The sequence below is a fragment of the Rhodamnia argentea genome, chromosome 9 (assembly GCF_020921035.1).
Source record: "Rhodamnia argentea isolate NSW1041297 chromosome 9, ASM2092103v1, whole genome shotgun sequence".
Lineage (NCBI taxonomy): Eukaryota > Viridiplantae > Streptophyta > Magnoliopsida > Myrtales > Myrtaceae > Rhodamnia > Rhodamnia argentea.
Window position 1 is genome coordinate 8,088,808 of NC_063158.1, and position 24,365 is coordinate 8,113,172.

Sequence of the window (24,365 nt, forward strand, 5' to 3'; positions counted from 1 at the left end):
AAATTGAATTTAAACATTCTTATTTTGGAGCTCGTTTGACAAAATTGAAAAATAAGTGATAAAAATGTGGCTACTGAATATTAAGTGTTGAAATTCTAAGGACTGAAAATGAAAATAAGAATCTATTTGATTAGTTTCCAGCCAAAAAATAACTTTGTTAATTTCTTGCCAAACGTGGAATAGTTAGCATAATTGAAAAGTTCTGACAAATTAAGTAGTTTTATCCCTCTTTATTTATCGCATTTAGTGATTTTTTTATTTAAAACAATCGGAGAGTTGTGCGTAGATAATGTGATTATTATTAGGGCTGGCGATTCGTGTTGTATCATGCTAATTGTGTTCTGTCGAAACAAGCGTAAAACACGAATATGATTAACATGAGCACAACATGAGCACAACATGGTTAATAAATGAGTCAAACTGTCTTGATACAGAAAACAACACGTTTAATAAAATGGGTAACATGATATCGCACGACTCACGTGGTTATCAAACGTGTCACCATCCACCTAGTATCGACACCATATGGTATGTTAACCAGTGCACACGATAAACATGTTACACACAACAATTTATGTTTCATACTTTTAACATATTTCTAAACAAATGGGCAATTGTGCTTCGCATTGATCTGAAATGTAACGTTGAGTTAGATTTTTTGTTAATGTTTAATGGCCTTTGTATTCCTAAACATGTTTGTATTTCACATTTTTTTTTTATGGATAATGACACAAATGGCCTATGTATTTTGGCTCATGTTTAATGGTCTTCGAGTTTTTAATTTGTTCAATGCGATCTCTGTGCGTTTGATACATGTTCAAACTAGTCCGTGCGATGCCATTAAAATATTCAATGTTGTTCTTGAATTTAGGTTAATGGAAGGATGACGCTGAATACTTTCACATAGTCTAAGGACAAGTTTGAACATGTACCAAATATTCAAGGATCATATTGCACACTTGATTAAAATTTAGGGACAAACATTGAACAAATTAAAAGTGGATGGATCACATTGCATATTGAATTAAAGTCCAAGGATCGTTTATGTCAATTTTTTTCTCTTTTCGGACATGGGTGTTGTTTTAGTTTTATAAGGCCTTAGGGATTAAAAAGATCTTTAAATATGAATATTAATTAACACGTGTTTAATCGTGCCTAGTTAAAATGAATGACACGTATATCATTATCAATCACTGAAATGGCGATCATTTTGTGCAATTTCGTCAAAAGCACTTTCTACCGGCACTTGACAAAAATTGCACCATCCGCGGTCCTTTTTTAACGAGCAGATATAGGGAAGAAAGGTAGTACTTTTACTTTAGAAAAAAAAATAAAAGAGAAAGAGAAGGAAAATAATGAAAAAAAGTTGATCAATTCACGTAAAAAGTAGCAAATATTCTTTCCTTGCCCGTTTCCTCTTCCCCGCCACCACCACCACCTTGTCTGTGCCGCTGCCTGCTCTGGTCCAAGTTCCTTCCTCTGCACCCGATTCCCATTCTCTTCCTCGTTCACACACAACATACTCTCTCTCTCTTCTCTCTCTCTCAAACACACACCTGTCGCGACCTAAAAATCAGGTTTCTAGGCTAATGGATTATTAGGTCAATTATTCAACCAACCTAACTCGGACTCTCCCAAGTCCATACCAAATCGCAACTTAACATGCAAATATTTGAATTGGAGTCGCCACTAATCGTTTTTGGTAGGTCGATTAAAAACCTAAGTAAATTAGCGGGAGAACTAAATTACTTCTACGAACTGGAGATTCTAAGTCCGGGGACTTGATTACGCTAGATTACTCTAACGCCCTTTCGGTACCATTTTATTTCATGAAAAAAATTTTGTCGTGCAACATTAATTGATTTTAACCTAAGTCACTAACAAAGGTTATCATGCGATTGCACAATCAATTAATTGAACATCCAAGTCAAGGTAATTGCGGGAAGCATATGCCAAGACAAATTGTTCTCACTTTTGAATTTTTGCTTTTTAATGGGATAAAGACTAACCTATATGCAATGCATGAATTTAATCTAAGATGCAAATGAATTAAATTAAATGCAGAGAAATCCTAAGCATGCATATGAAATTAATCCAACTATATGACTAACCTAGATGACATGCAATTAAATGAAACTAATGCAGAAATGATGTTACGGTCTAATTAAAATGACTACATGGCTTACGAACTAATTGAAGACCTAAACATGCAAATTCTATATGATCTAAACCTAGCATGCAAATGACATGGCAAGCTTGTTTTAATTTTTTGTATTTTCGGATTAATGAATGACCCTAAATAAAAATATGTCTAAAGATGATTATCTTTACATATTTTAAGGTTCAGTTTGCCTAATCCCTAACATATTAAAGATAAATTATTTTAGACATGAAAATCAATGCAAATATGCATGTTCTATCCTAGAATGCAAATCTAAATTAACTTGTTCTAAAATTAGATTAACATGCAAATATCTACATGATTTTAATGCAATTTTTATCTAAAATGCAATGCAATATCTTTTAGAATTTTAAATATCACGCAAGAGCATATTCATTCTAAAGATATTACGCCAATCAAATCAAGTGGATATCTCAACCGATTTTTGAAAACATTTCGCACATATCTGAATCCAACCTTTTAATCCGTAATCTTACGGTTAACGATTGAATTCAAATCCTTGCTCGTGGCAAGTTGCGGATTAGGAGATTTTCCTAATCGACCTGTGTTTGTGCAAGATAACACAATAAATGCTTTGACATTTGCAACATATGCTCCAAGATATGCAATATTCGAATATGCAAAAACATCCTCAAATTAATCAAATTTCGAGATGGAGGATGTACCTTGCCTTTCAAAGATTGCTTTTCTTTTTTCCGACTTGCACAAAAATTGCAGCTCGACCTAGGACCCTTTGGACGTGATATATGGGGGCTCACGTGTGGCGATGGTGAGAGTTGACACGCGCGGAAGACCGAAGGCTCAAACGTCTACGATGACGCTCATGGTGGTCATCCGGTGAGGGTGTTTCACTGCATGCACTACAACTGCACCCCCTCCAAGGCTTCTCCGAATCCCATCTCAAGATTCAATTAGTCAACATGGTAGACTTTGTAGTTAATTAACCAAAGAACATAAATTTTAGACTCTGTTGACCAAGCAAAAAGACGACAAAAAGAAACCACCGAAGGATTTCACTTTTCTGATGATGGTAGTATCGCTTTCTTTTCAAATTGGAGACCACATCGGAAGGGCTTTAGTGAAACAAGAACAGCAGAACTACGGGCAAGGACACCAACGTAAGGAGACTCACTCGTGCACGTCTGGATAGCGGCTCCGTTGTCAAGAGTGGAACTCGCTTCAGTCCTGGTTCGGCCGTCGTCGAGAGTGGAACTCACGTGTTTTTCATCTTTTAGAGCCCATTTTCCTCAAGAATGCTCTCAAATGGTGGACCTCACTGGACGACTCTCCTCTTTTTAACGAAGCTCTCCCTCTCTCTCTCTCCTCTGATTTTTCTGCACTTCAATGGACGAAGCTCTCCCCTTTTGACTTTTCTGCACCATCCTCCCCCTTTGGTTTGTGAAACATCCTTATAGGCGAGAGCTTTTGGGCTCCTGAGGAAAAGACGGGATCTCGTACCAGACTCATATTTTATAAAACTGAAAATCTTTGTGAATCATTCCCATTGCCGAAAATATATGGCCTTCTTAACTGCAGGAGATCTGGAGGTATGTATCCTCAACATCATTTGACTGAGTCTTGCTATACCCAAAAGCGACGAGGTTTGCCCTCTTCGTTTTATATTTGGTACCCCAATACAAATGCGCGCATAGGTTGATTCAAATTGTTTCTCATAATCTATCCAAGCTCGGCACCCCACGTGCAAAAATTTCGACCATGTTAAATGATTAAAGAACCTCGCTATATTTTCAATTTGTGAGGCTAAGTTTAATCAAATTCCGAAACCACGTTGCCTATGTGAACCCACCATCGATCCGAATAAAAATGTAAATGCAATGTGATGAATACTAAATTAAACCAATCTAAGTAAATGTGATGAATGCTAAGTTAAACCAATCTAAGTAAATGTGATGAATGCTAAGTTAAACCAATCTAAGTAACAACTAAATGATTTTAATGTTTTTGTTAGAGACTAATGTTAGTCCCTAATTTTTATGCAAAAACTAATGACTAAAAATGATAGTCAAAATTTAGGTGCCAACAGATGCCCCTCTTTGAGTGGAGGCTCGCAGAGGTTTCGCTCAAAGACAAAATTAAGCCTAAATTTTGACAATGCGAATGGTGAATGAATATTTTTTGCGGGGTTTTAATCCCAATTTTCAAATGTAGTGATGCATGATATGCAAAATGCAAGCAATAAGGAACGCATGCTAAGGCTTCTTACTTCACGCGGAGCGGTAAAAGAGCCCTACATACGGATCGCATTAAAAAAAGCACCCAAGTGAGGGAAATCTTTATAATGCTGGAACTCCCTTGATCTTCGAACTTCTATTCTACTAGAAGTAGGTTCTCAAGGTACATGGTTGCCTGTTTGTTACCCGTAATTTCCGACGGATGCGAAACAGGGCATGATATGATTTAAAAATCATTTGAAGAGATGAGAAACGTGTTGCCTATACCACTGGGCAATCACGAAAAAGGACCATGCCACCTATTCCACTGGGTGAACATGAGGTTGGTTGTGTTGCCTATTCCACTGGGCGGACACAAAGAAATATGTCACCTATTCCACTGGGTGAACATATAAGAGGGATCATGTCGCCTATTCCATTGGGCGAGCATGAGATGGATTGTGCTACCTGTTCCATCGGATAGACACAAAAAGTATGTCACCTACTCCTTTGGGTGAACATACGAGAGAAATCATGTCGCCTAATCCACTGGGCGAACACGAAATGGATTGTGCTACCTATTCCACTGGGTAGACACAAAAAAGTACGTCACCTATTCCACTGGGTGAACATACGGGAGAAATCATGTTGCCTAATTCACTAGGCGAACACGAAATGAATTGTGCTACCTGTTCCCTTGGGTAGACACAAAAAGTATGTCACCTATTCCACTTGGGTGAACATACGGGAGAAATCATGTTGCCTAATCCCTGGGCGAACACGAAATGAATTGTGCTACCTATTCCACTGGGTAGACACAAAAGAGAAATAATGAAGAATAATTTAGGAGACGTACCCGAATTCTTCTTCGCTATAAAAATGAGAGCTAATTGCCTTGCACTTGTTTTTACCCGAGATAGGGTTAAAACAACACACGCGCACGTGCAAAGAGAATAGAATTCATGAATCATTCGCATTACCAAGCTTCACCTGGGAATTTATCAATGAGAAAAATAGTTTCATCCTTTTGACAATTTGATCACATTAAGTAAGGGACCTTCAATCGGAAAGGACTTTCCACTCGCTCTCAATGAAAGGCTTTTGACCCGACCCTTGATGCGGGTATAAGAATCACTCAACCTCTCTCCATCGTGCTTGACGAGGGTCTGGATATTCTCGAAATTAGTATGACCTGACCAATCCGAGAGGTCTTTTGAGGGACTGAAATGCGAGTTTGGTCAAAGTTTTAACAATGGGGACTCATGGGAGTCACGGCTTTGAAAGAATTGATATCACACATTGCTCCGGGTTTACAAGTCGGAAACCTGCAAAATGAGATAGAAAAATCTTGCTTGCACTTCTTCGAGCAACATTTATAAGCATTTAAAACTCTACGTTAACATAAGTGCCATAATAAGAGACTTTGATAGGGGTTGTAACGTAGGTTTGGGTAGGTTTGAAATGAATGGCCTATTTTCATCAAGAGGGTATCATTTGAGGAAGCTGGGGATTGGTAATCATTTACTAGGCTTTCATCATAGATTTTTGCTCTGGCAATTTGCGAACTCCTCTTGGGATCCTTTCAAGTGATTTCCTTCCGAGAAACAATTTTGCACATCAAAATTTTTCGAGATTTCTCTCTCCTTGATTGATTGTTTTTTTTTTTTCGAGAGGGATTTTCTCTCTTTTCCTTCCCCCTTCTCTTTTTTTTTTTTTAGAGAGAGATCTCTTTTTCTTCTTTTTTTTTTCTTTTTAGAGAGAATTTAATTTTTGAGGAGTTCTTTCTCTCTTTTTTTTTTCAAGAGAATTAGTTTTTCTTCTTTTTTTTTTTTTTTTTTATAAGAGAGAGAACTTTGCTTGATGGAGTCCTCTTGCGCCTTTTCTTTGACTTCTTCTGAGCTTCTTCCACTTGCCCCAAATAATCTTGAACTTGCTTTGAGCTAATTTCATTTGTTCACCATGGGAATGATTACCAATCGGGTTGAAATGAATCTACCGCACAAATTGGGTATGCAAAGGGTATAGTGTGTAGGGAGATAGAAAGAAATGTTCTTCGTCATTTCTAAGGCACTCAAGCTAACACAAAATTTGCATGCAGTAAATATGCTTGAAGATTGATGCAAGTGAAAGCAAGAAAAATTCTAACCATTTTTGAATTTCTGGGATATTGCCCCAATGTGGGGTTGTTCCTGACAGGGCTAAGAAATGAATCTCCGCTCAAAGGGGTTAAGCAAAGGATAACCTGTATTGTTTAGATAGCAGAAATGAATGTCTCACGTCACTTTGGTCATCATACTTTTCTCGAGATGACCCTTTACCTTGTCGCACGGAAATTTTCACTCAACTCGCTTGGGGATTAATAATCGGACGTGTATGGAAAAGGCTTGCCTTTCGTCATCCCGATGTCTCTCACTTAATATGATCGTTTCACAAGAACCAAACAGATCGCCTTATCAAACCTTTTCTTTCAATAAAACATGCATGGAATTTTGCAATATATGAGCAGCTTTTAAGTATGCAAAATGTAGCAATTTGAATCGACTTGTCATGTTTCATGAAAACTTGTGCATTTTCTTAATTTGAACAAATTATGCAAGCATATTCAAATTTGTAAGAAAATCCTCTTGGATTGGGAGATCATGGATTGCCCCTGAACTTCTAAAAGAATCAAACAAGTCGGTGAGTCTGTTCCTTGAGTCGGAGCTCGTTCTGAATCTACCCCGAGTATAAAGAGAAACATGCACGAAACAAGTCAAGTGAAGACTTTGAGATGCCCTGGCTTGTTTAACAGCAACGACCATCATGGTTAGTCATATGCCCCTGTAAGAAAAAAGTAAAGTGTCACCTTCGAGCCAAGTAGGTAGAGGAGAAATATACTCCCTTTTTAAGACCGAGGTTCATTGTCAATTTGCCCCGGTTTCATGGGACAGGCTCTATCGGTACCCATAATCTGGAATTGCCCCCGGTTATGCTCCATGTTGAAAGTTTGACTTCGGCCTTTAGCGGAGACTTCACTCTATTCCTAATCCTGCGAGAAGAAAACAAAATGTCATCTTGAATTTGTCGAACTCGTAGAGACACTCCTCTAAGGTCGGGTGGCCTTGGTTTTGCCTCGCCTTCGTTAGCTAATACAACACGATCGAAAGATCGGTTAAGGACAAAGCATGGATTGCCACAATCGGCCAATGGAGTGGGACTAGCCCGGGATTTCTAGTTTGCTCGATATTCATGTACGGGGCTGTCTGGGATGATCGGTGGTGCATATAGTTAAAAATATTCCCTTTGCCCTGAACATGTAGTAGATGGATCAAAAAACAAACAAGGTTAGACCGCATGCCGCCAAAATTTTTTCAAAAAACATTTTTTTCGAACACCTTGGGACGAAAATTCTTGAGAAGCCCAACCCTCGGTACTTACCATAGATGACAAAATTTTTCAATCGTTGGTTATCGTCATCAGGTTGGTTTGGGATACTTCACCAAGATTTCAAAATTTAATGAAAAAGTTCGTAATTATATTGATATCAAATCAATGAATTACATCTTATTGAAATGCAAATCCTAAAGTCCAACATGAAAAGAAAAGGAAATCCTAAAAAGCAGTAAAGGTTTCCACGTAGGGGAAATGAAAAGACTAAAAAATGATTGCTATTGTGGGCCAAAGCACCGTCTCCATCGATGACTCTTCAAATGTCGATCGAATGATCGGTAGTGGGTTGTTCGCACATTGGGTTTATCGCCGGTTGAAATGCAAATGCCCCGGTTTCAAGTAGATCCTGGATGCGATGCTTGAGTACAAGACAATCATCGACCGAATGACCCATTTCGCGGAATGATAATCACACTTTTTCGTGGGATCATACCTAGGATACTCGGGGGATTGGGACGTTGCGGCTTAGAGGACAACGGACCCTTCTTTCGTAAAACCACGGGACTTGGGAAAGTGACCCGGGGAGTGGAGTAAACGGCAAGGTTTGCTCCTGGCGTGGGTTCTTTGGCTTTGCTTGCCCATAAGAGGTCGATTTGGGTGGTGAATTGCAACTTCAAAGCCTAAGTGGTGCCTTCGTACATAAGTCATGTTGACTTCGAGGGACGGACTCCTTCTCCTTCTTACAGAAAAATCTCTTGCTAGATGCACCCGACTCACCGTACCACCCCTTCTTGAGCCCGGACTCAATTTCCTCTCCCATGGAAATGAGCTCACTAAACGTTCGGACCACCGTAATCGGCATGCGTGAACGGACTGCGTGCGGAAGAGTCGATACAAATATCTTCATCAAATCTCGCTTTGAAGGTTCGGGCATAATCGTCCCGCCATGTTCCTCCAACGAGTAGCATACTCCTTTAGAGTTTCGCCTTTCTTCCGCTCGCTCTCTCTCGGATCTTCCCTGTAATGGTGACATCGAGATTGAACTTAAAATGTTTGATGAAAAGATTCGCCACCTCTTCCCATGAATCCTTTCGGTTAATCGGTGGTTAGTGTACCACCTCATTGCGGCATCCTTCAAGCTTGCCCGGAAAGTTTGGATCATTAGAGGTTCATTGGACATATATCTCGCTCATGTGCCCCCTGGTACATCTCAATGTGTTGCATTGGATTTGAGGTGCCATCATACTTATCAAAGGTTGGCATCTTGAATTTTTCAGCACTTGAACCCGAGCAAAAATGGACGGATCAACAGCGGAACACTTTGAGTTCCCTCTACTTCTCGCAACCTCTAGTCGAGCTTTGCAACTTGACATTCTCATCATTTAAGTGTGGATGATGAACATGGGCTACCGGAGAGATACTAGTATCGGTCAAAATGACATCATCCAAGTGAAAAGTTGGGTCGGTATCCACCGCATGAGCCTTGTCTGGGCGACGACCTTGGCGAACCGGAGGTGGAATCTCGGCGAGAGCCAACATTGACTTGCTGTGCTTAGCCATGAAATCATTCATCATCTTGGACATGGTAGCCGCAACATGTTCATTCATTGCATTCATGTGTTCTTTCGGCTTTTCATCGATCAAGGCCGCAATCTCGGCTGATTGGCCATCCTTCTCTTTGTCACTAACCGAGTGTTATAAGAATGTGGAGGATTCGTAGTAAATTACCCGAAAAAAAATGATCGAAATGAATATAACAAGTAAAAATAGCGAGTCGGTCCATGACATCCTCTAGACCTCAAAACGAAATAAAGGACTACATCAGGAAATTTCCAATTTTGTCGATCCTCATGAGAAAATTCATGTCAATTCAAAAAAATGATTGAAAAAGATCACATTTACGAACTTAAAGTCGAATTGATGATGAAATAAATCAATAACATTTACAGAAGACCAGAATGTCGATCTGAAGAGTAACCTTTATTACAAGAAAAGCCCATAAAATGATGAAACATAATTACAACTAAGATGAAACTAACTAAGAGCAAAACAATGACTCCTAAACATGGCAATCAAGTTGTTTTTCTCTTCTTTGTGAGGACACGATCTATAGACGAACGGGCCTCCAATTCTTTCCGAAGTCGTGCATTTTCCTTAGCCAAGGTCTCCATTTGCTTCTTAGCCTTTTGCGCGTTCTTCTCATAGGCCTCGATCTCGGCTTCACGAGTGGGCTTCACGGGCATCAATGGGAACTTTGGGAGCATATGGGCCGGTATGAAATGATGCTGGATATATTGGGCTCTAGCATGATAAAGCCTTTCCTTTCCCTTGGGCTCCGCTTCGGTAGCAATAGTTGGCGAGTTTCGGACTCAAGCCAAACTTGATCGATATGTCTAAGCTCGGTTGCATATTTTTCGGCTGCAACGAATTGGACTTGAAAAGCATCAAGCCCCGAGTGGTGGTGGAATGTCCCGCAAAACCCCATATTGCCGTACCACGCGAAGAGGATGATATCTCGTCACACCTGTAACACCCAACAAGGGTATGGGCTTCCGCTCACCGTGATACAAGCGGGCCTCGGAGACTCGGAACCATATAGCTTGCCATAAGAAAACCTTAGGACTCGGATCTTTAAGTAAATCAATCCATTGAGAATAAGACAATCCTTTAAAATCTCTTTGCGGTTCTTGAAATTTTGCAATTGGATTTTCATTTTCACTTATTCGAGGTATAATCATCTTAGAACCAAACTCAGCATAATGAGAGAAAAACCACATTTGCAAAAGTTCAGGTGAAGCATGGAATGTCTTATCTTCCTTTTTTATGAAACGAGTCGGGGATATGAAAGTTTCAGCTAGGATAGCATTAATGAAATTCATTCCACTACAAATTTGCCTAACTATCCAAGCCATGGATGGATTGATGAAATTCTTTTGAAGTGGAAAAATCACAAGCCCAAAGAAAGCTAGAATGAAAATCCTACCTTGCAAGTATGAATTGCTTTCATAAAAACGCTCCATGAGAAATGAGAAAGGACACATTTGACATTTTTCTTTCAAAATTTTTCTCATTTTATTCTCGCTAACTTTCAAAATTCAGCTAAAAAGAGAAGCTGGATCAATTCCCACACAAGGACGAATTAAATCTTTGTCTAAAGGTTTTCCAATGGCAATGCTATATTCTTCCAAAGTCGGAGTGAGCTCGTGCTTACCTAAAATAAAGGTAGCGGTATCCGGGCACCAAAAATATGCAAGTGCCTGTATAACCTGATCTATAATCCAATGTCCAAAAGTGGCAACATGTTACCCATACGGCTAAGGACGTAATTCCGTGCATCGGCGTTCAAATGGCCCCACATCTGCTTCAACTCGGCCTTCGGAACGTACACGAAACGGAGATCCGAATGCCCCATTGTCTATAGATCACGTGCCACAAACCTAAGTATCATGGACCGACCCAAAAAAAAATAACATAAGACAAGATAAAGTTCGGGAGCATACATTACCGTAGGATAGGAAGATAAACAATCACATGGACATGCACATGATTCGTGAGTTAACCTTATTCTATCTATCCTAGAGTCGACAAATTGAAGCAAAAGACTTGCGGCAAGGCGACAATCTCGCGCACATAATCAAGATTAATCGTAATCCTACGATATAACCGGGATTAGCCGGGTCATTTCACTTGGCTTCTCGAGTTAAAAATTATAACTCTTGCTTCGGTAATCCTACCGGGCATGAGTTCTAATTTTTGAAACTCATTTTTGGAAAAAGATTCGGGATTGAATTTGGACTAACTTTCGACCATGATCTCACGGTGAACGCTAGAACCAATCTCAATACCATCCTAAAACTAGTGGCCCAGTCCCCACGGGTTATTGTGTGGTGTAGTGCTAAAGCAATTAATCATGCACAACAAATAATATGCAAACACCGCTTCAAAATTGCAGAAAATAAATCACGAAATTCCAAACTCCAATCCCTGCAAAACAAGGGGTTAGCCACACACTCCACCCCTTATATCTCCCATCTGCAAAACCATTTAACACTTAAGTTAAGACTTACCTGGAATCCAATTGCCGGACAAAAATGCAGTTTTTCCCATGAAATTATTGGCCTAAGTCCACTAAGGTTCCTTTTAATTCTTCTGAAAATTAAAGTGATTAATCAATCAATTTTATTTCGAAAGAATTAAGAAATCGATCCCCAATGGAGTCGCTAAGTTGTCGTGACCTAAAAATCGGGTTTCTAGGCTAATGGATTATTAGGTCAATTATTCAACCAACCTAACTCGGACTCTCCCAAGTCCATACCAAATCGCAACTTAACATGCAAATATTTGAATTGGAGTCGCCACTAATCGTTTTTGGTAGGTCGATTAAAAACCTAAGTAAATTAGCGGGAGAACTAAATTACTTCTACGAACCAGAGATTCTAAGTCCGGGGACTTGATTACGCTAGATTACTCTAACGCCCTTTCGGTACCATTTTATTTCATGAAAAAATTTTGTCGGGCAACATTAATTGATTTTAACCTAAGTCACTAACAAAGGTTATCATGCGATTGCACAATCAATTAATTGAACATCAAGTCAAGGTAATTGCGGGAAGCATATGCCAAGACAAATTGTTCTCACTTTTGAATTTTTGCTTTTTAATGGGATAAAGACTAACCTATATGCAATGCATGAATTTAATCTAAGATGCAAATGAATTAAATTAAATGCGGAGAAATCCTAAGCATGCATATGAAATTAATCCAACTATATGACTAACCTAGATGACATGCAATTAAATGAAACTAATGCGAAATGATGTTACGGTCTAATTAAAATGACTACATGGCTTACGAACTAATTGAAGACCTAAACATGCAAATTCTATATGATCTAAACCTAGCATGCAAATGACATGGCAAGCTTGTTTTAATTTTTGTATTTTCGGATTAATGAATGACCCTAAATAAAAATATGTCTAAAGATGATTATCTTTACATATTTTAAGGTTCAGTTTGCCTAATCCCTAACATATTAAAGATAAATTATTTTAGACATGAAAATCAATGCAAATATGCATGTTCTATCCTAGAATGCAAATCTAAATTAACTTGTTCTAAAATTAGATTAACATGCAAATATCTACATGATTTTAATGCAATTTTTATCTAAATGCAATGCAATATCTTTTAGAATTTTAAATATCACGCAAGAGCATATTCATTCTAAAGATATTACGCCAATCAAATCAAGTGGATATCTCAACCGATTTTTGAAAACATTTCGCACATATCCGAATCCAACCTTTAATCCGTAATCTTACGGTTAACGATTGAATTCAAATCCTTGCTCGTGGCAAGTTGCGGATTAGGAGATTTTCCTAATCGACCTGTGTTTGTGCAAGATAACACAATAAATGCTTTGACATTTGCAACATATGCTCCAAGATATGCAATATTCGGAATATGCAAAAACATCCTCAAATTAATCAAATTTCGAGATGGAGGATGTACCTTGCCTTTCAAAGATTGCTTTTCTTTTTCCGACTTGCACAAAAATTGCAGCTCGACCTAGGACCCTTTGGACGTGATATATGGGGGCTCACGTGTGGCGATGGTGAGTTGACACGCGCGGAAGACCGAAGGCTCAAACGTCTACGATGACGCTCATGGTGGTCATCCGGTGAGGGTGTTTCACTGCATGCACTACAACTGCACCCCCTCCAAGGCTTCTCCGAATCCCATCTCAAGATTCAATTAGTCAACATGGTAGACTTTGTAGTTAATTAACCAAAGAACATAAATTTTAGACTCTGTTGACCAAGCAAAAAGACGACAAAAAGAAACCACCGAAGGATTTCACTTTTTCTGATGATGGTAGTATCGCTTTCTTTTCAAATTGGAGACCACATCGGAAGGGCTTTAGTGAAACAAGAACAGCAGAACTACGGGCAAGGACACCAACGTAAGGAGACTCACTCGTGCACGTCTGGATAGCGGCTCCGTTGTCAAGAGTGGAACTCGCTTCAGTCCTGGTTCGGCCGTCGTCGAGAGTGGAACTCACGTGTTTTTCTCATCTTTTAGAGCCCATTTTCCTCAAGAATGCTCTCAAATGGTGGACCTCACTGGACGACTCTCCTCTTTTTTTAACGAAGCTCTCCCTCTCTCTCTCTCCTCTGATTTTTCTGCACTTCAATGGACGAAGCTCTCCCCCTTTTGACTTTTCTGCACCATCCTCCCCCCTTTTGGTTTGTGAAACATCCTTATAGGCGAGAGCTTTTGGGCTCCTGAGGAAAAGACGGGATCTCGTACCAGACTCATATTTTATAAAACTGAAAATCTTTGTGAATCATTCCCATTGCCGAAAATATATGGCCTTCTTAACTGCAGGAGATCTGGAGGTATGTATCCTCAACATCATTTGACTGAGTCTTGCTATACCCAAAGCGACGAGGTTTGCCCTCTTCGTTTTATATTTGGTACCCCAATACAAATGCGCGCATAGGTTGATTCAAATTGTTTCTCATAATCTATCCAAGCTCGGCACCCCACGTGCAAAAATTTCGACCATGTTAAATGATTAAAGAACCTCGCTATATTTTCAATTTGTGAGGCTAAGTTTAATCAAATTCCGAAACCACGTTGCCTATGTGAACCCACCATCGATCCGAATAAAAATGTAAATGCAATGTGATGAATACTAAATTAAACCAATCTAAGTAAATGTGATGAATGCTAAGTTAAACCAATCTAAGTAACAACTAAATGATTTTAATGTTTTTGTTAGAGACTAATGTTAGTCCCTAATTTTTATGCAAAAACTAATGACTAAAAATGATAGTCAAAATTTAGGTGCCAACAACACCAAACGTACATTCTCTGCTCTGCTCTTCCATGGCCACCCTCCAAGACATAGCCGTCTCGGGATTCATAAACATCCTCACCGCCTTCGCCTTCTTGCTCGCCTTCGCGCTGCTCAGGCTCCAGCCCGTCAACGACCGGGTCTACTTCCCCAAATGGTACCTCGACCGGGCGAGGACGAGCCCCAGGCGTTCCGCGAACTTCGTCGGCAAGTTGGTCAATCTCAACCCCTGGACCTACCTCACTTTCTTGAACTGGATGCCTCAGGCCATGAAGATGAGCGAGGACGAGATTGTTCGCCATGCGGGGCTCGATTCTGCTGCTTTCCTCAGAATCTACACTCTTGGGTACGCTTTCACTCTCTTCTTCTCCCTACTTTGTCTTTAGCGCGAGAGAGGAACGAGAAAACTAGGTGGAGGGTTGCTTTTGTTTTTTTATTTGGACTTTCAGCGTTGCTTCACTGAAAGAAACTGAAATGCGTGCTACAGAATCGTAAGAGTCCGTTATTGGGACAATAGTCATGGAAACTGCATGTTATGCAACGACTGTTCTTTTTCTGGGAACTTGTTTGGGTTCTGGGAGAAGTAGAGCGAGTCTTGTCATTAGCGTGCTTTAAGCAAGCATTCTTGCTCCACTGGCTTACAAAGGTTTGATCTTTTCCGACATTTTCGTGTTTCCCTTGCTTTGTTGGGTGCAGTCATGAGTGAGCTTGAGCTACTTCCTCATCTTCATTTTTAAAGTCATCCTTGCTCCTGCTTCTTCTTACATTCGACCTTAATAACAATGTCTATGATCTGATAGTCTTTGACCTGACTCTGTATCACCCAATCTGAAGCATTGATCTGAGATTTCACGTTTTGGGACGACCCGGTTATGTTCCTGTCATAATGTTATTTGGGACTTGTGGCTTGCATGTGGCCCTAATTTCTTCAGACTAGAATCTGGGCTTGTGATGGTGCACGTCCCTGATTTTTGGACAAAGTTTTCTCCGCTTTCTAGCATAATTTCTTTTTTCCATCTTTTCATGACCTGAGAAATTTCCCTCTCTCCGCAAAATGATTTTGCATTCGTTTTGGCTTTTCTAAAGGTGGTCATGGGGTCTGTGACGTGCATACACACGTGTTTGTGTCATGTCCACATATACATGGATGGATTAGATGACTTATGTTCCTATAGCAGAGAAAACGGCACTGTTCCACGTCCATCGGCAGTTCTGATGGGGGGAAGCATGGTTATTCAATGAAGCAGATGTCTATATCATTTGTGCTATAAAAGTCCAAATGTAAGAGCGGTGGTAAATCAAAAAAAGGAAATAAATTAAGCAACGCATTTGTTCGTGAACATTTCAAAGCTTTTATTTGCTCTGCTGTAGGAATTTTCCTTAAATTCTCTGTGTTTTCTCTAATGGTAACATAGGTCCTTGGCAAGCGGTATATCTCCTTTCAGCATAACACTCATGCATTCAACCGGCACTTTCAGACACTTTCGCCATGAAATATATCGCGACTAATATTTTTCTCTTCTCTGACAGCTTAAAGATTTTTGTGCCGATCACAATCATTGCGCTTCTCATTCTTATTCCAGTCAATGTATCAAATGGAACATTATCCTTTTTGAAGAGAGATCTGGTTATGAGTAACATTGACAAACTCTCTATATCAAATGTCCGTCCTCGATCAGTAAGGTAAACTCATGTTTCTTGTACATAATTATAGATATCTGTTGAAGACCCAACTTTGTGCACTCATGCAAAAGATTGTCCCATGTTTTTACTTTCATAGGAGCTAGACAATTGTAGCTGTTCTAATCACCTAATTTTCATTTGGCTCTCTCTTTCCATCTAGAAGGAGTTCCTTTTGTAAATTTTGCCTGTAGTGTCTTAATGGTGAGCAATTGGGATAACATTTGTGAGATCTTTATTTAACATTCTAAGCATCTCAACTATATCTGTTTCAGGTTCTTTGTTCATGTAGGATTGGAGTACCTGTTCACCATATGGACTTGTCTCATGCTTTACAAGGAATATGACAATGTAGCATCAATGAGGCTTCGTTTTCTGGCTTCACAGGGAAGACGTGTTGAGCAGTTCACTGTGAGTTGACTCTAAGTGCACCCACCCTTTTCTTTGTATTTAGTTTTAAATCATACACCATGTAATGATCTGCCTTTGTCATTGTAGTGCTCTACAGTTTTGATATTTCTCTTGCAATATGGGCTGAAGACTTCAGCTACAATTACATAGCACAAACTTAATCCACATTCCATCGTTAATAATTAAGAGTCTTCTTTGAAGTCTTAAGTTTCAGTCATCTGCTTCCAAAAGTTCCGAACACCTTTATATCTCATTCATGCACGAGCAGACTGGTAGTCTGTAACCTTGATTTATTGAGCAACTTAAGTTGCCAAACAAAGAAATGTGAGTGGTTTGGACAACGGAGTACCTAGGCACATAATATAACTGTTTGCTCCTTATTTTGCATGCAACTACAAATTACTTGACTTTAAGTGATCTTCACTATTCTCTAAGTGATGACGATCTCTTCAAGCAAGAAGACCTTATCATCTATGTATGCTAAACAAGTCAGTTTATCATGTACATTGCACAAACTGATTTAGCCTTACATGAGGATAATTGGAACTCATATCGCACCATGTTTGAAACAGTTAAAGTTCATTAAGTAGAGATGACCTGATATTCATATAATTTCTTAAAGCTTGGTTTAAGTAGATTCTTTCTTGAGTTGCCCATCATAGACAACACGGGAATTGATTGGTAGAGGAAAACTGGAATTCCAACTGTGACTTTTCTCACCCCCGTTTTATTTAATTATTTTCTTTTTGGGAGATGTAATTTGTTCAGGCTTTGTATCTAGCATAAGCAACTATGATGCGGAATATGACTGACTTCTAATTTCCCGATGGCATTGTTTCTGTCACAAGTCGTCAACAAGATATACTTCCTGGAAGTCCACCATTGGATTGGTCATACGTAATATGAACTAGAACAATCAACTGTTGATGCTCCACATAGGATTGGCCTGGTCTATTCTGGAGCTAGCAAGGTTGGACCTTGTCTGTACCATTGACTGCTCTATTGAATGAGCTAGCAACCACGGGAAGGACAACATGCCTTTTGCAGTATAACGTGAAAAGTCTTTTTGTGGGGATTTAAGAACTTAAAGAGTTTTCTTTGGGAAGGTTTTGACCTATAAAAGAGGAGACCCACTGGTAATTTGCTTCAGGCTGCAAGTAAAAGATGCAATTTCATGTATCTTCTCAGTATTGACCTCATCCTTTCATGTATCTTCTCAGTATTGACCTCATCCTTTTCATGCTTTGCTACATTAATAAGAAGTACGGCAGATACATAATTTGTGCCTCTAATAACTTGGAAGTCGTGGCAAATCACTTTAACTGTTTGTTAAGAAACTACTGTATTGTATCTCCTGCTTATTGTTCGAGTAATTATGTCTATTGTGTTGCTGAAAGAATATTTGAGCTAGAGGCCTGCTCACTTATCTTCATTACGTTTGTCTGGGTTAGAATTCAGACATACTGATTACTATTCGTTCACTTAACATATGTCAGCTATATGTTAATATGATTTCCAAATGCAGTAATGGTTTTCTTACTGTCTTTCTTCATGTAAGTTGCTTCACCGTTCGCATGCTCAAACCATGTCTCAATGTTCTCATGATCTGTCAATTACCTTTCATCTCATCAAAGCTATGGACATCTTACTAAAGACAGATCAGGTGTAAATGAGAATGTCATGGAGTTGTCAAAGTTGAGAAGGCTTTGACCAATCTGACGCAGAAAATAGTACTTAAAACATTAATGGCATTTTGTTAATTGTTTCTCGTGAGGATATGCATAATTTGGAGGTCTGAGCTGGTATAGTTCTTGATATAATGGAACTTTACTTGCGTAAATTTCATGATCTAGTAATCTTTGCCACAGTTCTGCTATTTGAAAGACTTCTGTTAAACCATACTTTTTTGCAGGTAGTAGTTCGAAATGTGCCTCGTGTTCCTCGCCAGTCAATATCAGATACTGTTGGCCATTTCTTTCGAACTAACCACCCTGAGCACTATCTTTGTCACCAAGTAATAATTTATTTTCTTGATGGTTCTGTCTATGTTGTTTGTTGACAATTTTTTTAAGCATTTATCTTATAAGTCATGGGCATGCCTCCATGGGTACAGTTGTCTCTTTCTATCTTGAGGTCTTTTCTTCTGTCTGGAGTGATGACCTTTTTGTGTTTTGCTAAACTCCAGGGAGTGTACAATGCCAATAAATTTGCTAAACTTGTGAGAAAGAGAGACAGTCTTCAGAATTGGCTCGACTATAATCAGCTCAAATTTGAAAGGCATCTGGAGAAGAGACCAACTAAAAAGGTAAATCGTAGTTCTTCAAAAATAATCTTCCTAGTGTGTTTGTATTGGGTTCTTATCACACACACATGTATTAGCTTTGCAGTTATATGAATGAAAACTTCTCGATAGTTAGAGCTTGTAAACTAGATAGTCTTACTCCTTAATTTGCAGAAAGGTTTTTGTGGGCTTTGGGGTGAGCAAGTAGATTCAGTTGACTACTACAAGCAGCAGATAAAAGACCTCGAGAAAAGAGTAAGTGATATGTACATTTTGTTTATGTGTATATTTTCGTTCCTTAATCAATGTTTCCCTCTTCATTCATAACCAGTGACTTTCTGTACCCTTGCATTTTAACACTTGGCTGCTTTGACATTGTATATCAGATGGCCATAGTGCGGCAGAAAGTTATTAAAGATCCGAAATCTATCCTGCCAGTGGCCTTTGTGTCCTTCAATTCGCGTTGGGGTGCTGCGGTTTGTGCGCAGACACAGCAAAGCAAGAATCCAACCCTATGGTTGACCAACTGGGCCCCCGAACCTCGTGATGTTTACTGGAAGAACTTAGCCATACCATTCTTTTCACTGAGCATTCGGAGACTTGTGATATCCTTGGTAGTCTTTGCTCTGGTGTTCTGTTACATGATACCAATTGCTTTTGTCCAATCTCTCGCCAACTTGGAAGGACTTGAAAAAGTTGCTCCTTTCCTCAGGCCAGTGATAGAACTGTAAGTGAAGTAACCATGTTCTTCAAATTTCTAATGAAAGGGGAAGGAATAAAATTTTTCTTTGTGGAGGCTCTTGCAAAATGTGTAATTCTTCTTGCTTTACCTTATTCTGAAGTGTGCATTATATTCCCTTGATAGACTAGTGATATGTCAAGCAAACAACTAGAATTTGATTTCTTATGAACTTCGTATAATATAGAAGTATTAGAGAGAATTGTATTTTGCATTTGGAAAAATCTCAAACTTTTGAAGAATTTGATCTCGTTGCTCATGCACTCTGCATCCTTGTGACTCTGGCAAATTGTTTCTGCTTTGTCATTTTCCGCCATTTTCATTTGCTGTTTAACAGTGTCCTTGCCTGCCATTCCTTGTTGCATATTTGGAGGTTTTGCAACTAATGTATCAAAAATTAAAAAGTCTATGTAGTTTCTTCACTTGGTTGATATCAGTTCCTTGGTGCTTGAGTCTCCGATTTTCGATTGCCACCGTTGCTTTGGTTTTCTTCACTTCAATCTGATGTATTGCATGTATGATGAAACAATCGGAGATTCGGTCATTTTCAGGAGGAGACCAACTCAATATGGTCTCTGGTTCCGTTTCTGTAGCTTACCATGAACTCATCGTTATTGCAAATGCAGGAAATTCATCAAGTCATTCCTACAGGGTTTCCTCCCTGGTCTAGCTCTCAAAATCTTTTTGTTCCTTCTTCCTAAAGTTTTGATGCTAATGTCAAAAATCGAGGGACACATATCATTGTCGATGTTGGAGAGGAGAACAGCATCAAAGTACTACTTTTTCATGTTGGTGAATGTCTTTCTGGGAAGTATAGTGACTGGAACAGCTTTTGAGCAATTGCGTGCTTTTCTTCATCAAGCACCTGCACAGTACGACTTCTTATCCTTATCAATGGAGGCTTCTTTTTTTATTCCTGAATTTTGTAGCCAATTTCTCGTTTGATTCACAATTTCCAATTCGATGCCTTCACAGTGAAATGGATGGAGTGGTTAATAATGTGTATACTCTTCAGCTTATCATGGCTTTTCTATATGGGTTTTTCCCCTGAAGCATATATATTTAGTGTCATCTAACCAAATATACTTTTGTAACGTTGTCATAATTGGTATCTTCTGTACAAGTTCTGTAATTTTGATGAGTTGAGTTCACCATTGCGTACCCTCAACATGGTGAATTACTTCACAGCATGCATTCTCCTTTTCCCCCAGTTCGTGGTCATATTCATGAAACTTCAGTTCCTAGGTAACTCGCTTATGTGTGATATGATTTTTTTGCAGGATTCCTAGAACCATTGGGGTGTCAATACCTATGAAGGCCACTTTCTTCATCACATACATAATGGTGGACGGATGGGCTGGCATTGCCGGGGAAATTCTTCGTTTGAAGCCCTTAATTATTTTCCATCTCAAGAATATGTTTTTGGTGAAGACAGAGAGAGACAGGGAGAAGGCGATGCACCCGGGAAGCGTGGATTTTCCAGAGACTCTCCCTAGTCTTCAACTTTACTTTCTTTTGGGGATCGTTTATGCTGTGGTTACTCCGATTCTCCTGCCGTTCATACTAGTTTTTTTTGCTTTTGCATATCTCGTCTACCGTCATCAGGTCAGTTAATTGACTCTATATTTTTTTATGTATAATCTTTTAGTCTTGATGGACCATTTTTATGTGTTGGCGGGGAAGTTCACTTACATCTGATATGTCTGGCTTCCTCTGATGGTTAATGTTGGCAGATAATTAATGTCTACAATCAACGTTATGAGAGTGCTGCAGCGTTCTGGCCACACGTTCATAGTCGGATAATTGCAGGGTTACTAATATCACAGCTTCTTTTGTTGGGGTTGCTCAGCACTAAAAAAGCCGCGCACTCCACTCCTTTGCTTGTTATCTTACCGATACTTACACTGTCCTTTCACAAGTACTGCAAACATCGATTTGAGCCAGCTTTCAGAAAGTATCCACTGGAGGTAAATTTCCATGATTTTCGAACTTCCGTTATGAATCCTTGATGCTCATTTATCCAAGCTTGTTAGAGATACTTCTTTCATTGATTATTCAATTAGCATCCCTTGAACATGTTGGGGGTGTTGCATATTCTTGTGTTTGTAGGGCTTCTTGAGCCAGATCCAAATTGAAAAACCCAAATAAACTATTGCTCCATGGTGATGTGAATAATGTTGCAAACAGAGTAAATAACTTAGAGAAAGCAGACAATTACTGAAGATCAATATGTTACATTTTAGATTTGCTACGTTCAAGTAAGCTTGTCTTGCAGTGCCTGAAAGTTGCCTACCTAATGTGGGTTTCTCGTCATTAACAAAAGGGCTTGCCTTTCACTTACTGGCAGTTGTTTCCACAGGCATAACCTAAGAGCCCCAATGATTGTGGCTATCAATGTGCACTTGTAAACCCTTTCCCATCTAGAGTCTTAGGGTCAAAGACATTTATCAACTTTGCCTTTAGTATTCTGAGGATAGAATGTCCACATTCCTCCTATTGGGTCTTTTGTGTTTTCAGCGCTTATACAATCCTTTTTTTCCTTTTCAATAACACATTATCTTGTAATATTTAGAAATTGACAGTATCCTCCTCACCATGAGCTGATAGATTTTGTTTACATCGTTAAAATGTAGATTTCACTGTACAAGGGTTTCCTCATCAGAATGGATTAACTTGCACCATAAGATTGCAATATTATCACATTACAGGGGAGGTCAAGTCAACTATAGAAACTCTGATATTATTTATGATGAATGGCTTTTTTCACTAGTGTCGGAAGTACTAGGATTTCAATTGAAAAAAAAGAAGGGTACTGGGATCACTTGACAAATGACTTGAGGTATTGGACATCAGCCCTCATTCTCAAGGATTAAAGGGGCATTTTGGGATTTGGAGTGGTATATTTCTCATTGCGGTTGTTGTGCTTATTTGTGTCATTGGTTTGCCTAACAGAATGACGAGTCAAATGTTCATGGTTAAAAGTCTGACAATAGGGTACTTGACCCAAAACATTTTCCAACAAAAGAAGAAACATGATGCTGAGCTCTTTTCACTTGGCCAACATCCTTCGAGGCCTTCAGCATGGTTATCATGCGTAATTTATGCAGATTGTCCTCTCGCTGTCCAAACCTACATCTTTGGCATCTCTAAGAATGTGGTTTTAGCTGTGCTTTTCTCCTTTTCCTGCAGGAAGCCATGGCAAAAGACCTAGCGGAACGGGAGGCAGAACCGGACCTAAACTTGAAGGCTTACTTAGCCGATGCCTACTTGCACCCGATATTCCAGTCCTCCGAAGCAGAGGAAGAGGAGTTACTTGAGGTTAAAGTGGACAGACGGTAGTAATCTCATGTTCGGAGTCGTCCTTGGAATGTGAACACTGAGCATAACTCCCTCCTTGTCATCCCAGTACATCTATCTCCATGAGACCAAGCTCCTTGTATAATTCCTCTCCACGCAAGGCCAAGAGCTTCCATTGACGGGTTAAACAGATCAAGTCTAACTGATTGTTTCAAGAAGAACACGACATCAGTTATCATCACTTATTTTGGATGATAGATTGTCGCTCTCTTTTTCTTGTCGCTTGTTTTCTTATTTATTGGTCCTTCTGTCCCACATATGATGCGAATAGTTTGCAATATTTTCTGGAGATGAATTTACTTTGACTCAGCTTCCTCTTCTTCAGATATTTTCTCTTGGAAACAGTTAATTTTCTTGGTGAGGTTTGGTAAGGTGATGGTCCACCCTCACTTGTACCTAGAGGCCCTCAGATAAAAATGTAGAAGTGGGGTTAGTCTATAATTATCCATGTCGTGAGGACATCAATGCCCTTACAATTTAACACGGTCAGATCGCCAACAGTAAATCTCAGCCATGGCCGATTCACGGCTGAAATTCGAGGCAGGTGATTCAAATGGTCATATAATCCATGGGCACGATGCCATCTTGGCGGGATAGCGCTTATGTATCTTTTGCTTTGTGCAGTTGGGTCAACTGCACCAAACACGACACAATAGACAAAGACAAAAACACAGTAGAAATATATATTTGAGAGAATGTCCTATCAATAGTGGGTATTGAAAGTTGTCTTCCGCATTCTATAATGAATTGGATAGAGAATTGGTCGATTTTCATAAAGAGCCGATCAGTTGATCATCTTCATCCGACGCCTGTTCAAGAAGTACCAGCGTAGGCTTAACCAAGTAAATATTCTTCTTCTATACATGCCATATTGAAGAAGACTGTCAAAGGACAGCAATAAAGTGGAGGAAGCAAACCCAAAAAGAGGAATTCAGGTTCACAAAGTAGGTAAGCTCCTCATAATTTCTTTCTAAAATTAGAGTGCATTGTCAATCCAAGAATATTTGATCGTGCGTGCGGTTATTAACCGATAAGCTAGTTCTTTTCTTCAAAATAGGGGCACTTCTTTGACTATATCAAACCAATGGGGGCACTTTTAAACATATTTCCTTAGGAGGGTACCCCATTTTCAAACGGCCCCGATTTGCAAAATCAATTCAATTTAGTCCTTAGCAAATTATGTTTTCTTATCCTAGTGCCCCTATCTTGAAAAAACCGAACCATTGAAAAATATCGTGCCTTACTATCTATTGCCTTACTCGTATATGTTTGCAGTCTGATAGAAGCATTGCATTGTTCTGTTCTTTATATTCGCT

The 24,365-nt window shown here is 39.3% G+C and overlaps 1 protein-coding gene across 2 annotated transcripts; it reads left to right on the forward strand.

Annotated features, from left to right (window-relative positions):
• The first annotated feature begins 1,512 nt into the window (after positions 1–1,512).
• LOC115744409 (CSC1-like protein At1g32090) lies at positions 1,513–23,373 on the forward strand. 2 transcript variants are annotated; one of them, XM_048285787.1, is made up of 12 exons: positions 1,513–1,543; positions 14,602–14,927; positions 16,112–16,264; positions 16,537–16,672; positions 18,585–18,686; positions 18,858–18,977; positions 19,128–19,208; positions 19,340–19,680; positions 20,319–20,564; positions 20,973–21,297; positions 21,426–21,659; positions 22,882–23,373. In XM_048285787.1, exons 2-12 carry the CDS (start codon positions 14,614–14,616, stop codon positions 23,029–23,031), a joined length of 2,202 nt encoding a protein of 733 aa, XP_048141744.1. In that variant the 5' UTR covers positions 1,513–1,543; positions 14,602–14,613; the 3' UTR covers positions 23,032–23,373. The 2 variants fall into 2 exon arrangements, with proteins under 2 accessions (XP_048141744.1, XP_030535432.1); XM_030679572.2 differs by lacking the exon at positions 1,513–1,543 and having other exon boundaries at positions 14,587–14,927.
• The last annotated feature ends 992 nt before the right edge of the window (positions 23,374–24,365 follow it).

Bases quoted from the DNA above. Each gene is read 5' to 3' on its own strand.
- LOC115744409 (XM_048285787.1), top strand. From the start codon at position 14,614: ATGGCCACCCTCCAAGACATAGCCGTCTCGGGATTCATAAACATCCTC. The intron at 16,673-18,584 runs GTGAGTTGACTC...ACTTTTTTGCAG, and splicing joins GACGTGTTGAGCAGTTCACT to GTAGTAGTTCGAAATGTGCC. The intron at 21,298-21,425 runs GTCAGTTAATTG...TAATGTTGGCAG, and splicing joins ATCTCGTCTACCGTCATCAG to ATAATTAATGTCTACAATCA.